This window comes from Crotalus tigris, unplaced genomic scaffold, assembly GCF_016545835.1.
Source record: "Crotalus tigris isolate CLP2741 ecotype Arizona unplaced genomic scaffold, ASM1654583v1 scf7180000024473.799607, whole genome shotgun sequence".
In the NCBI taxonomy this organism is placed as follows: domain Eukaryota; kingdom Metazoa; phylum Chordata; class Lepidosauria; order Squamata; family Viperidae; genus Crotalus; species Crotalus tigris.
This window is the reverse complement of record NW_024100644.1, coordinates 582355-597786: the sequence shown is the minus strand read 5'-3', so window position 1 is coordinate 597786 and position 15432 is coordinate 582355. Positions and strand designations below refer to the sequence as shown.

At 39.6% G+C, this 15432-nt stretch overlaps 1 pseudogene and 4 gene segments (V, D, J or C); all 5 read right to left on the bottom strand.

Moving 5' to 3' along the window:
* Positions 1–416: 416 nt before the first annotated feature.
* LOC120303640 lies at positions 417–1003 on the bottom strand (annotated as a pseudogene).
* Positions 1004–3272: 2269 nt separating this feature from the next.
* Positions 3273–3943, bottom strand: LOC120303664. The segment is given in 2 exon segments: positions 3273–3739; positions 3830–3943. Coding segments are annotated over 2 exon segments (405 nt in total).
* Positions 3944–4395: 452 nt separating this feature from the next.
* LOC120303639 lies at positions 4396–4876 on the bottom strand. The segment is given in 2 exon segments: positions 4396–4718; positions 4831–4876. Coding segments are annotated over 2 exon segments (369 nt in total).
* Positions 4877–8139: 3263 nt separating this feature from the next.
* Positions 8140–8754, bottom strand: LOC120303638. The segment is given in 2 exon segments: positions 8140–8549; positions 8630–8754. Coding segments are annotated over 2 exon segments (456 nt in total).
* Positions 8755–14860: 6106 nt separating this feature from the next.
* LOC120303637 lies at positions 14861–15432 on the bottom strand. The segment is given in 2 exon segments: positions 14861–15237; positions 15321–15432. Coding segments are annotated over 2 exon segments (423 nt in total).

Here is a 15432-nt window from a genome sequence, read left to right as displayed (position 1 = left end):
AAAAAAGCACTGCAAATAACTATAACATTGAAAATAGTTTTTTTCTGTTCCAACTAAAGGATTACATTTCCAAGGGACATGAAAAAAGGGAGATAACCGGAAAATCGTTTAAACAAATGAGATGTATACTTTGGATGCAAGTATTAATCACTCTTTTTAAAAAAAGGTTGAAGCCAGAACAAGAAGCAATGAGTGGAAACCAATCAAGGACAGAACATCCTAGAACTAAGGAAGAATTTCCTGACGGTTAGAACAATTAACCAATGGAAAGACCTGCCTCCAGATGTTGTAGGTGCTCCAATATTGGAAGTTTTTATGAACCAATATCCCTCCCAGCTCTATTCTGATTCAAGTTGAAAGCCAGACATTGACTTCAGTCACAGCTTTGGCAATGCTACCCAGTGTCCTAAATGTGGGGAGGGGGAAGAGATAGAGAATTATTTCTGTTTTATTCTGTGTTTGTGTGTCTTTCAGGTGTTTGGTTTGTGTGCCACTGTAATCCTAGAGCAGCAAGGGAAAGGCTGTATTGCTGGTATATGAGATGGTTTCAGTTTCTCTTCCTCCCACTGTGTATCTTGCACAATAATAGAATGCTGTGTCTTCTTGTTTCAGGCTGTTCATTTGTGGATACATCTGGCTGTTGGCGTTGTCTCTGGAGATGGTGAAGCATCCCTTCATTTGTTCAAATAGTAGGTTTCTCTTCCATCACTTTGTATCCATGCCACCCATTCTGGGTCTTTTCCTGGGGTTTGCCTCAGCCAGTTCATGTTACTCCCACCAAAGTTGAATCCTGATGCTTGGCAGGACAGACGGAGGGACTCTCCATGTCTTCTCACATCCCCAACAGATTCCACCAACTGGATCTCAGATTGGACACCTGGAAAAAAAGAATAATTTCTAGTTATGTGGCATATAAAAAGAGAGAAATGTAAGAAATGTATGAATAAGAATATTTACCTCTGAGAACTGCTACTAAATATGACCAATAGAACCAAGGTATCATTTTTTGTACACTTGGATGGGAGATGGTATGAAAAGCATTCAAACATGCAGCTACCTTTTATATTTCTGCTTGCAACCTGGGAACAAAAGTGGTCTGGCTTATTTAGAGATGAAGCCATCCTGCAATTTACATATCCCTCAAAATAAAAAGCCTTCTCATTCCTTTCTTCTTCTCAGTTTCTTGGACGTCTATTGAAGATATATTTTAGTGATGGTTAGCAATTATCTAGAATAGCAGAGAAGGAGGAACAGGAATGTTTATGCAGAATGAAAGGGAGTTTTTGCAGACTTGATAAAACAATGAAAAGGAGAGCTTTCTCTCTGCCCCCCCCCCCCAAAAAAAACAAACTACTTTTAAAAGCCAAGTAGAAAACTGATAATTCAGTACATTTTACTTGGGGTGAGAACTTTGACATAAAAAATGCTGCAAGTGAGTTTACAAATAACTCTTATATTTTTATATAAGCATGACTTGTTTTATTAATTAGATACAGGGAAGGAATATTCATCACCTCCAGGGATGATTCTAATAGCCAGATGTATCAGTACATATACAGCGTACACAGAATCAACTAGACAGAATTATTTATGTAGACATATTACAGGCAACATTAAAGAGGTAAAACATCTAGGTTCTTAAACTTTCTTAAAGTGTTGTTTCTTTTTTGGAGGGTTCTCAATAATGGACAGTAGAGTTGTCCTTAATTTTTCCTTGATTTTGATATACAAGTAGTCTTCAACTTACAACCATTATCTTAGCAAGTGAAGTTACTCCATCCACCTACCAATCTGAAGTTGAAGTTCTGTAATGAAGCCTCCCCATAGTCAAGTGATTGCATTTTGGTGCTTAGCAACTGACCCACATTTATAGTCAATCAATCAATCAGTCAATCAATCAATCAGAAAAGAGCTGGAAGGGACCATGCTGTCTTCTAGTCCAACCCACTGCTTAAGCAGAAAACCCTATATCATTTCAGATAAATGACTGTCCAATCTCTTCTTAAAAACCTCCAGTGATGAAACACCTATAACTTCTGAAGGCAAGGTGTTCCACTGGCTAATTGTCCTCAATGTAAGGAAGTTTCTCCTTGATCCCAGATTACTTCTCTCCTTGATTAGTTTCCATCTATTGTGTCTTCTTTTCCCTTCTGGTGTTTTGGAAAATAAATTGACCCCCTCCTCTTTGTGACAGGTCCTCAAATACTGGGATATTGCTATCATGTCCCCCCGATTCTTCTTTTCTCTAGACTAGCCATACCCAAATTCTGCAACCATTCTTCATCTTAGTTTCTCTTCTCTGAACTTTTTCAAAAGTCTCAAAAACTTTTTTTGTATTTTTTTCTTTTATATATTTTTTTGAAAAATCATTTTTCAATAGTCATTTGAAGCACCTCATGGTGAAAGGAATATGATCTTTTTTATTTCTGGAAACTACTTTGGCTTCTGGATTGCGGAAAAGTTGCCCAATGGGAAAAAATGGGCTTGCTTAATAACTGCTGTGTTCACTGCAATAAAGGTAGTAAATTTAGGTGCAATCATATGATGTCCTGCTTTATGACCATCTGACTTACCAGGTTCAATTACAGTCATAACATGAGGACTAACTGTACATGTGTATGATTCTGGCTTTAATATTATTTCTAAAGTCAATGAAACAACAACAATAACCTTCCATTTTACTCATCAACCAGCATTCATGAAATCAGTAAATGAGATATGAGGGCTTTTTTTTTTTTTTTTTGGTATACATACTGAAGCTTTTTATGTAAGATATTTAAAAAACTTTGAGAACTTTTGGGGAATTAATTTCCAAAGGAATCATTATTATTTTTTTCCTTCAAGAAACTATTTTAATTCTCCAGGAAGCAGCTGGAGAAGCAGTCATGTTCACAGCTGAAACCACAGATTTTATTTCAGTCATGGTCAAAATTATTACATGTTTTGCGCCTCCTTGTGACGTCCATTTGAAAACAAAAACAAAAAACAGAAGGCAGTTGGATTTGTCACCAGAGATGGCAAAGCACTCTTTCATGGATTCTGCATAGATTTATTTACTGACATCATAAAATTCATTCTCTTCCATTCCTTGGAGCCTGTCACACCCAACTCACAACTGGTAATTGTGTAGCTCTATGAACCATTACTGATTCCTTGTAACTGTAAATGCAGAGGTTCTTTCATCTTTAATTCAAGAAGAGAATATTATTTTGGGGTTCTATTTTCCTTAATTTATCTGGGTCTAATTTGTTTTTAAAGTCTTAAAGTGTTCTACAGATCCATGGAATATGTCTATTGCTGTGATGTAGATTGATCACCTTCTGCTCAGTTCAAAGACTCAAATTCAACTTTCTGGGACTGAATCCAGTTGGAGATCTGCTCTAAGGGACAGAAGGTTCTTGTCTGGATTCAGATTCACTTCCTCTCACTGTGTATCTAGCACAGTAATAGACAGCCGTGTCTTCAGCTTTGAGGCTGCTCATCTGCAGATACATCTGGCTTTTGGCATTGTCCCTGGAGATGGTGAAGCGTCCCTTCACTTTGTCTGAGTAGAACTTTCCACTGGAATCAGAATAGATGCGTGCAACCCATTCCAGTCCTTTCCCCGGAGCCTGTCTCACCCAGCTCATGCTGTAGCCACCAAAGTTGTATCCAGAACCTTGGCAGGAGAGACGGAGGGACCCTCCAGGTCTTCTCACATCCCCTCCAGACTCCACCAATAGGACCTGGGATCGGACACCTAAAATGAAAGGTGTTTTTTTTTTTTTAGCAAACATTCTTGCATAAAATAATTAAAATGGAAAAACCTGTGTATATAAGATAGAATTACCTCTAAAGACCGCTAGTAAGGAGACCAAGTTAAGCCACAGGATCATTTTTGCTCCTTCTGATAAATGGAGGAGAACTGATAGTAGAGAATTTGGGAAAGCACACAAACTTTTCGTTGGTGGGTGTAGCCTGAAAAGGGAAACCATGCATTTCTTTAAAGGGGAAATTGTGCCCTGATTTACATATTGCTTGGGATAAAAGAGGCCCTCAGTGCATTCACATAGAGGTTTTTTGGACAGACCTAGCATACGTGTCTTTTAAATAATGTTCAATTCCTATGAAAAGTGATGCCAGATATATTTTGTTCTTTTTTTCCTGTGAGTAAACAGTGAAGAGGTCTTCATGTGTTTTAGCAAACAGAAAGTTGGTCACAACTGATCAGTTTGACTCACCTACTTCAGTATTAGAGCTTTTCCAGATCACCAGTAGAGAAAATGAAAGGGGTTCTGCTCTACTTTCCTGCAGGGAGATATAACTTCCCCTGTTTAATTGAGGCCTGAAAGCTGAGTCAGCTTGCATTGCAGCTGACCAATAAGGGATTCTGTCAGTCTTCACCATAATGTCCTCTCACTGTGAGTCTCCAGCACAATAATACACAGCTGTGTCCTCTGGTTTCAAGCTGTTCATTTGGAGATAAAGCATGCTGGAGGCATCTCGCCGGGAAATGGTGAAACGGCCTTTCACAGAATTGGCATAAGTGTGGCTGCTCCCATCTCCATTATTGTCTATCCATGCAAGCCATTCAGGACCTTTCCCTGGAGCCTGTCTCACCCAGAGCATCTCATAGCTGCTGAAGGTGAAGCCTGAACCTTGGCAGGAGAGACGAAGGGATTCCGCTGGCCTTCTCACATCCCCTCCAGATTCCACCAGCTGGAGCTCCATTTGGACATCTGGAAAGGAAATATTGATATGTACATTTTAACTATCCAGCATGCTGCAGTCCATTAACCTCAGGCCTATTGAAGACTGTTAACTGCCATCTCTGTCTGGAAGAACCATTACCTTTGATGATTGCTAGAATAGAAATGAGTTGGAACAAAAATATCATTTTTTCTTTCTCAGTGGAGAAGTTCCAGGCAGACTAGCTTCTGCTCTCCAGCCACAGCTTGAAAAAGGTGGGAGATGATGTCATATAAAGAGGAAGGTTAGGCCTGTATTTACATAAATATCAGGATAAAAGAGAACCAGATTTGACTGATAATACCACCAAGAGTTTTTGAAAAACCTGAAAGTGTATATAAAGGTTACGTTCATCATATATATCAATTTAATCCTATGACAGGTACCCCCCCATTTCTTTTTTTAAAGACTGGTTTATCCCATTTCTGTAAATGGTTCAGAGGAGTTTTGGAAGGAATTTTCCATTTAACGTAATTTAATGTTTATTGCTTCAGGAAAACACTTCTTACTCATAATAATCAGACAATCATAATAAAACTGGAAGGGACCTTTGGTGATTTCCTCCTGCTCAAGCAGGAGATCCTGTACCATTTCAGACAAGTGACAGTCCAGTCTTTTCTTTTCTTAAAAATCTCCAGTGATGAAAGACCTACAACTTCTGAAGGCAAACTGTTTTTAATCTTCAGATACTATAATGCACTTCACACACTATCATGAATGCATGTTTCCTATATATCATTTTTTTTGCAGTGGTTCTCAACCATTTGGGGTTGAATGACCATTTCACGGGGGTCACCAAACAACGCAGTCTGCTATTTTTTACCCCTTTTCCTTAGCTGTGCTACTCCCTTTTATTCTATTGGCTTTTGAAAGCCAATAGAATAGACTCTCTTGAATAGAATCTAATTCTATTGGCTTTCAAAAGCCAACAGGAATTGTCCAGGCTGTCTCTGCCCTGCTGAGCCCGCCAAAAGTCCCATTCTGCAAATGGTGCTGCACCAGTTGAGTAGTCCTTGACTTACGACCGGTTGAGTAGTCCTCGACTTACGACCGGTTGGGAGTCGTGGCATTAAAAAGGTTGAGAACCACTATTTTATTGACTTTTATTGAAGCATTATAAGAATTGGGCATTGATAAGGAGCCCCTGGTATTACAGGTTATGTTATGTCCCATGATCATTCAAGTGGGCATAATATAAAAAATGGTAAACAGAGGAATTCAACAACTTCCATAAATGGATAAGCTAAAAATACTACAAATATTAAATAAAAAATAATAATATTATAAAATACGATCTTCACTTCCCATTTATATCTACAGGTTTGTTCTGATGTTTCAGACTGAATAGGAGAATAATGCAAATAACTGTATTAGTTTGAAAATTATTTTTTGTTCCAACTTAAGATATAAAGACATTAAAAAGGGGGAGGATTGGGATTTTTACAATTAATGTTTTTTATAAATTTTATGGATTGATGGATTTGTATTAGAAATGTATTAATCTGAATACGTTACATGATTGGTGGGAACTAGAGAGGGAATTTTTAATGACTTAATTTGAATTATATATAAATGTGTTTGTTTTTGGATAATTGACTACCCCATCACCATGCTGTTTCCTAAGCACTTTGTTGTAAAAACTGAAATACTTAATAAAGCTTGTATTAAAGAAAGGGGAAGACAGGAAAGTCCTCTAAACAAATGAGGGATATCTACTGGGGATGCAAAATATTAATCAATTTCAATAAAAGAGGTTGAAGGTAGGACAAGAAGCTACAGATAGAAACTAATCAAAGAAAGGACCAACCTAGAACTAAGGAGGAATTTCCTGACAGTTACAACAATAAATCAGTGGGATGACTTGCCTCCATAAGTTGTGTGTGCTCCATCACTGCAGGTTTTCAAGAAGAGATTGGACATTTATTTGTCTGAAATGCTATAGGGCAGTGGTTCTCAACCTGTGGGTCAGGACCTCATTTGGGGTCGAACGACCATTTCACGGGGGTCGCCAAACAATGCAGTCTGCCATTTTTTCCCCTTTTTCTTAGCTGTGCTACTCCCTTTTATTCTATTGGCTTTTGAAAGCCAATAGAATAGACTCTCTTGAATAGAGTCTAATTCTATTGGCTTTCAAAAGCCAATAGGAATTGTCCAGGCTGTCTCTGCCCTGCTGAGCCCGCCAAAAGTCCCAGTCTGCAAACGGTGCTGCACCAGTTGAATAGTCCTCGACTTACAACCAGTTGAGTAGTCCTCGACTTACGACCGGTTGGGGGTCGTGGCATTAAAAAGGTTGAGAACCACTGCTATAGGGTCACCTGCCTGATCAGGGAGTTGGACTAGAAGACTTCCAAAGTCCCTTCTAACTTTGTTATTCTGTTATTCCTATTAAGCCTTATAAACATTTAGAGAGACAATTGTGACAGAGCTTGGTTACTACTGATATTACTGATCCCTCAATCTTTCATTCATCTCAATATTTTGGAAGAGACAAGTGAAAAATCAGTTTGTGCTGAATTGATGTCCTGGTAGAATGAAAAACAGGAATAAGGCCCTAAAACCAATTCAGTATGGATTACTTTTAAAGAAGGAGAGTTAGAGGGGAGTCTTCTTTGGTTTTCATAGAGAACAGTGAAATTTTTCAAGCAAAACCCTTGGAGAATAATATGCAGTAGGATTTTACAGAGAAGGCTGCCCTCTACTGCTAAACAGATGGAGCAGAGGTAGCAAGTTTAATATCTACTTCTCTTCTAAACAGGGAAATTAGCCTTGGGGAGAGTGATTGATCTCCAGGAGAAAAGTGACTGTAGAGCCAAAGCTGATTTCAAAATTGTTCATGGGAAATTATTTTGATTAGTAACTCTGGCATAATTTTTAGGGAGTGGAGAAGGAGGAAAATATTATCATGACTCCTAAATTTAACAAGATTATGGAGTGTATGTCTTGGAAATAATGTTTTGAATCATTCAAACAAATCTCCAACAGTTCAAGGAGTGTAGAAGTCACCTTGACACATGCTCCTCTACAATCTGTTTTAAATCCTGCAGTGAAAGGTATGTAGAAGAGAATTCAGGGCATATTCTATGGATCCATGGAATATTCTACATGTAGATTGATCACCTACTCCTCAATTCAAAGACTCATATTCAACTTTCTGTGACTGAATCTGGCTGGAGATCTGCTGTGAAGGAGAGAAGGTTCTTGTCTGGCTTCAGATTCACTTCTTCTCATTACTGATTCCTTGTAACTGTAAATACAGAGGTTCTTTCACCTTCAGTTCAAGAAGAAAATATTACTTTGGGGTTCTATTTTCCTTAATTTATATGGATCTAATTTGTTTTTAAAGTCTTAAAATGTTCTACAGATCCATAGAATATGTCTATTGCTGTGATGTAAATTGATCTCCTGCTCAGTTCAAAGTCTCAAATTCACCTTTCTGTGACTGAATCCAGTTGGAGATCTGCTCTGAGGGACAGAAGGTTCTTGTCTGGCTTCAGATTCACTTCCTCTCACTGTGTCTCTTGTACAGTAATAGATGGCCGTGTCTTCAGCTTTGAGGCTGTTCATTTGCAGATACAGCTGGCTTTTGGCATTGTCCCTGGAGATGGTGAAGCGTCCTTTCACTTTGTCTGAGTAGAACTTTCCACTGGAATCAGAATAGATGCGTGCAACCCATTCCAGTCCTTTCCCCGGAGCCTGTCTCACCCAGCTCATGCTGTAGCCACCAAAGTTGTATCCAGAACCTTGGCAGGAGAGACGGAGGGACCCTCCAGGTCTTCTCACATCCCCTCCAGACTCCACCAACAGGACCTCAGATTGGACACCTAAAATGAAAATTGTTTCAGAAAACTTTCCTAATCCAAGAGTTAAAAAGGAAAAAGCTGAATACAGAAGATAGAATTACCTCTAAGGACCAGAAGTAAAGATACCAAGTTTAGCCACAGAATCATTTTTGCTCCCTCTAATGAATGGAGGGAAACAGGTGGTAGAGAATTTGGACTAGTGCAGAAACTTTGTCTTGGTGGGTGTAGCCTGAAAAGAGAAACCATGCTGTTCCTTTAAAGGGGAAATTGTGTCCTGATTTACATATTACTTGGGATAAAAGAGCCCCTCGGTGCATTCACTTAGAGATATTTTTTGGGACAAACCTTACATGTGTGGTTTTCCAATAATGTTCCAGTCCTAAGAAAAGTGATGCCAGACATGTTCTATGTTTGTTTTCCTGCAATATATAAGAGAAAGGGCAGGTTTACTTTAGAATAAGTAAAACAAAAACTTAAATAATTCCATCACTCGTCAAAAATGAGTCAATGTAGTAGAGAATTTATTCTCTTAACTATAACAGAGTTAAGAGATTTCCTTCCTTCCTTCCTTCCTTCTTTCCTTCCTTCCTTCCTTCCTTCCTTCCTTCCTTCCTTCCTTCCTTCCTTCCTTCCTTCCTTCCTATATTAAATTGTGACTAAGCCTTGAGGAACAATTTCTAATGCACAACTCAAAAAGACAAAATCAAATAATGTTAGGTCCCAATATGTTCTCTTCCTTGAATGAGAATGTTCTAAAGATCCTTTTTTTATTCTCCAAGAAATTCAGTTTTCAAAATTTATTTATTTATTTATTTATGAGACTTATATACCGCTTTAAGTGCAAGCACTCTCTAAGCGGTGTACACCAGTAAGCAATGTATATATATATATATTTACATTGCCCCCAACAATCTGAGTCCTCATTTTACCTACCTCGGAAGGATGGAAGGCTGAGTCAACCTTGAGCCGGTGAGATTTGAACCGCTGACCTGCTGAACACAGTCAGCTAAAGTGGCCTGCAGTACTGCACTCTAACTGCTGTACCACTTCGGCTCATTAAAATTAAGAAATTCAAAATATCTTTTCTTATTATCCAAGAAATTCAGTTATCTTTTACATCTTACCCTTTCATCCCACACCAGTCAGTTAGAACTGAAGTTACTTCTTAGATGAGAAGTGAAATATTTTCAAAGAAAACACCAAGAAGTCCAGTTGCTTTTTGGGAAAAAAAACCACCACCTTTGGGACAACAATGACCTGGATGACTGAGAATCTCCATAGACAAGAATTTCATTAGGATTAGATAGCAAGCCACCATTGTTTGTTCGCTATATCAGTTACTTGTCTTGATTTCTTCAAACTTTATTTGCCTTTTTCTAATAAACAGTCATTCTCTACTTTGACATCATAGATTTTTTGCAACAAATCTGAGATTGTGGGCAAGCTCTTATGATAGACACGTTTAATTATTAGTATGGAGGAAAATGGGAAGGGTTGCTTTTGAGTAAATATTTGCTTACTTCGCAGTGTGGACATTGTGGGGCTGATTTTCCTAAGTGAAAAACTATACCTGCACAGAATGAGACCACTGGATTTTTTTTTTCACTTTAATTTCCCTGGTTAAGCAAATTAGTTGAGGGATTCAGGTCTTATTCACCCCCCCCCAAAAAAAAATAAAGGTTACTTGGGAGGAAGCCAAGTCAAGACATCCATTTTTTTTATATATTAAATTGTAACAGGAGCAACTAAGGAACTACATCAAGGCAGGAAGACAGTCCAAAATATTGCATTTCAGAAGGCTTGTGGGAGAGGAGGTTTGCACTATCCAATGGCCCAATCCTACTGAGGGGAGAGAACTTCAGGATTCAGGGCATTAAATATATATTGATATAGAAAGAATTGAAATGGGCAACATGTCTAAAAGAATTAAACAAAAGAGAGTTAGTAACACTGAGAATCAAAGGATTCTGAACTGCAGACATATCCAGGAAGATCTGTAGGACATCAATCCATATTTCCACCTGTAAATAAATTTTATTTTTTTAAAAAGTGTTGAAAGAAAAATCACCAGGTCCAGTTCCAAGCTGGGAGTAGGCTAGGACACTGGAAATAAAAATGGAGGCTGTTTGGAAAGAAGGTTCTTGTTTATTTTGTTGCCAGAAACTTCAGTGACACAGCATGTTTCTGGGATGGCTGACAAAATGGAGCTGGGAGTGGATGGATTTTTATATCTTCTTGGGCTTTGTATTTGAGGTTGTTCCTGCTCCTGTGCAATGTATTTTGACCTGAGCTTGAGTGTGCCCTTTTGGTATTCTAATGCTGGTGGGTTAATCCTATTATGTCCTAAAGGTCATCTTCCTGTCCTTGGAGTTGTGTGAGGAATGCCTTTGTTTTTCTAATCCCATCAGCTTCTCTGGGGCTGTGGCTGAAGGCATTTTGCTTATGAATAGATGGCCCAGTCTTTCTGAATAGGATTAGCAAATCTACATTTCTAAAGAGCTGGCCTGCTCAGTTTCTGCTTGGAGGGAAGAGAGGCTGGTTTCTGTCTTTTAAGATTTTCCCCCATTAATCCTTTGGGGAAATATAATATTCTGTCTTTTTTTTAATATCCCTCCAAATATTTCCTTCTCTCTCTCTCTCTCTCTCTCTCTCTCTCTCTCTCTCTCTCTCTCTCTCTCTCTCTCTCTCTCTCTCTCTCTGTGTGTGTGTGTGTGTGTGTGCTGACTTCCTACAAAAACTATCCAGATTTCCTGTTTTGTTTGCCCTCCTATCAAAGTACTAACAAGGTTCCACATTGCTTATTTAAAGATTGGATACAAGGTTGTGCCTCCTGTCATAGAGATTTATCTTCTGCTTCTTGGTTCAAATACACAAATTCAATTTTTTGAATCAATTTGGAGAGATGCTCAGAGGAAGAGAAGGTTTTTGCCTGGTGTCTGATTCACTACCTCTCACTGTGTTTCTTGTACAGTAATAGACAGCCGTGTCCTCTGGTTTCAGATTTTTCATTTGCAGATAAAGCTGATTGTGGGAATTATCCCTGGAGATGGTAAACTGTCTATTGACTTTATTTGTGTAGTAAGTGGAAGGATATAAGCCTGTACCTATTAAAGCCACCCATTCCAGTCCTTTCCTTGGAGCCTGTCTCACCCAGCTCATGACATAGCTCCTGAAGGGGTATCCAGAGGCTTGGCAGGAGAAATAGAGGGAATCTCCAGGTCTTCTTACATCCCTCCAGACTCCACCAACTGGACCTCAGATTGGACTTCTGAAAACAGAAGTGTTTCAATAAAATCTTCTACATAAAAAAAAATGAATATGGAAGGAGATTTTTTTTTTTAAAAAAGAAAGAAAAATTACCTGGAAGTAGCAATAACCAGAGCACCAAATTCAGCCACGGGATCATTTTTGCCCCTATAATGAATGGATTCAAGAAAGTGCACAAACTTTGTGTTGGTGGGTGCATCCTGAAAAGGGAAATCATGTGGCTTTAAAGGGGGAAATGTGCCTCAATTTACATATCACTTCAGACAAAAGATCCCCTCAGTGCATTAATCTCACAGTTTTCCTTGTACGGTCCTTACATGGGTGACTTTCATATAACATTTGACACTCTTAATAAAAGTGAAGGTAGGCTCTTTCTTTTCTTTTCTTTTTACTCTAAATTCAAATGGCAGTTTTATATTAGAGTAATTAAAGCAAAGGTTTGCAAAATTTTACCCCTTCTCAAAAGTGATTCAAAGTAACAGGAGATGAACATACAATTATAATTTTGAAAGAGCTACATTGGAGCTTTCTTTGAAGATGTTTCATTTCTCATCGAAGAGTTAAGAAATTTGCTACTTCCTTCGTTCTCTCCTTCTTTTCTTCATCCCCTAGGTCCCTCGCTCCTTCCTTCCTTCCTTCCTTCCTTCCTTCCTTCCTTCCTTCCTTCCTTCCTTCCTTCCTTCCTTCCTTCCTTCCTTCCTTCCTTCCTCCTTCACTCCCTCCCTCAGCCTGGTGTCTGATTCACTTCCTATCACTGTGTCTCTCACATGCAGTAATAGCGGTGTCCTCCATTTTGAGATTGTTCATTTGCAGATACAAATGGGTGAGGGAATCATCCTTGGAGATGGTGAACCGTCCATTCAGTTTATTTGAGCAGAATGTGGAAGGAGGTGAGTTATTCTTTATGCCAGCCAGCCTTTTCTTTCCTTTCCCTGGAGCCTGTCTCATCCAGTCCATCCAGTAGCGACTGAAGGTAAATCCAGAGGCTTGGCAGTAAAGACGGAGGGACCCTCCAGGTCTTCTCATGTGCCATCCAGACTCCACCAAGTGGTGCCCATAGTGAACTTCTAAAATAAAAGTGTTTCATTGAAATCTTCTGTGTACACACACACACACACACACACACACAAAAAACATAACATGGAAGGAAAGTTTTTAGAGAGGAAAGAATTACCTTGGAGGAATACTAGTAAGGGTGGCAAATTCAACCATGGGGTCATTTTTGCTCCTGTAATTAATGGAGGGAATTGATGGAAAGGATTCAGGAAAGTGCACAAACTTTGTGTTAGTGGGTGTAGCCTGAAAAGGGAAACCATGAAGCTCCTTTAAAGAGGCCCTGATTTAAATATTGCTTCAGATAAAAGAGCCCCTCAGTGCATTCACTTAGAGATAATTTTTTGGAAAGACCTTACATCTGTGACTTTCAGATAATGTTTCAGTCCTAAGAAAAGTGATGCTAGACATGCTTGGTTTTTGTTTTCTTGTGAATACCTGGGAGAAAGTGCAAGTTTACTTTACAATGAGTAAAACAAAGACTGGAATAATTCTACCACTTCTCCAAAACCTATCTTCTAACTCAGGGGTGTCAAACTCAAATTTTATTGAAGGACACATCAGCATTGCAGTTGCCCTCAGGCGGTGCGGGGGGCTATGGCCAGGGTGGGTGCAGCCTACTGGGTGGGCGTGGATGGAGTGGGTGTGGCCTACTGGGTGGGCGTGGCCAGCTCTACATCACCAGATTGTTGGGGGCAATGTAAATATATATATACATTGCTTACTGGTGTACACCGCTTAGAGAGTGCTTGCACTTAAAGCGGTATATAAGTCTCATAAATAAATAAATAAATAAATAAATAAATTTGGATCAATGGTGCCTGTGAGGGCCTGGGCAGGAGTGGAACAGATCTGAGGGTCCCTGGAAGAAGGGGTTGGGACTGGGGCAAGTGCCAAGGCATGGTTCACTGGAGGAGCCTCACTGTTCCTCTCAGACCATGCAGGGGGGGGGGGCTGGATGGCAGCACGGGCTGCCCAGAGCCTGGGCAAACACCCAGCCTGGCCCTCGAGAACCTGCAGCACCAAGCCCAGCCCCACTTCCCCATGGGGGCGCCAAGGCAGCAGGGGCCGTTCCCTCATTGTTTCCAGGATGGCTTCACAGGCCAAATGAAACCACTTCACGGGCTGCATCCGGCCCCCAGGCCTTGTGTTTGACATGTCTGTTCTAACTATATCACAGTTAAGAGATTTCCTTCCTTCCTTCCTTCCTTCCTTCCTTCCTTCCTTCCTTCCTTCCTTCCTTCCTTCCTTCCTTCCTTTTCTCAGGAACAGTAAATGTTGATTAAGGCTTGAGGAACAATGTGTAATCCACAGCTTGTACCATCCACCCAGCTCACAAAGACAAAATCAAATCATGTTATGTTCCAGAATGTTCTCTTCATTGAATGAGAAAGATCCCTTTTTATTCTCCAAGAAATTCAATTTCTTATATATTTCTTATATATTTAAGAAATATGTGGCTTCACTGGGAAGATTATAGTCATTTTAAGATGAATTAAAATGAATTTTTAAGCAAGTAAACAAAGATATAATCAACCTTCGAAATGAGATGTATAGACTGCACCACAGTATTCCCCTGCCTATATCTCCCTGCATGGCCAACATGACTGAGTGTGACAATACTGCCCCCTGGTGTTAGTGATGAGGATAAGAGGAAGCCATTCTGATTTTCAGAAAGGGAAAAGAAGCTGAAAACAAATTAAAATCTTCAGGAGATTTAGTGAGTTTAGTGAGGTAATACTGAGAATCAAAGGATTTAGATCTGCAAACATACGCAGGAAAATGTGTAAGACATCAATCCATATTTCAACCTGTATTTAAATTAAACTTTTAAAAAACTACCCAGTTTATTCCACAGCCTGGAGTTTTCCTGTTTTTTTTTCCTCTATCCAAGTGCTATCAAGGTTCCACACTGCTTCTTCGAAGATCAGATTTGAGGTTCCACAACCTGTCATGTAGATTTATATTCTGCTTCTCAGTTTAAATACACAAGTTCAGCTTTCTGAATCAATTTAGAGAGCTGCTGAGAGGGGGGAAAAAGGTTTTTGCTTAGCATCTGATTCACTTCCTCTCACTGTGTCTTTTGTGCAGTAATAAACTGAAGTATCCTCCAGTTCCAGATTGTTCATCTGCAGATACAGCTGGCTTTTGGCATCGTCCCTGGAGTTGGTGAAGCGTCCCTTGACTTTATCTGGGTAGTAAGTGGAAGGAGATGAGCCTGTACTTATGGCGGCCACCCATTCTAGTCCTTTCTCTGGAGCCTGTCTCACCCAGTGCATCCAATAGCTGCTGAAGGTGAATCCAGAGGCTTGGCAGGAGAGACGGAGGGACCCTCCAGGGCTTCTCACACCCCCTCCAGATTCCACCAACTGTCCTTGAGATTTGACACCTAAAAACAAAAGTGTTTGAATGAAATCTTCTATGTACAAAAAGAGAATAGGGAAAGAAATTATTTAAAGAGGGAAAAAGTACTTTGAAGGAGTGCCAGCCAGGGCACCAAATTCAGCCACAGGATCATTTTTTGCTCCCTGCAATGAATGGAGGGAATTGATAGGAAAGGATTCAGGAAAGTGCACAAACTTTT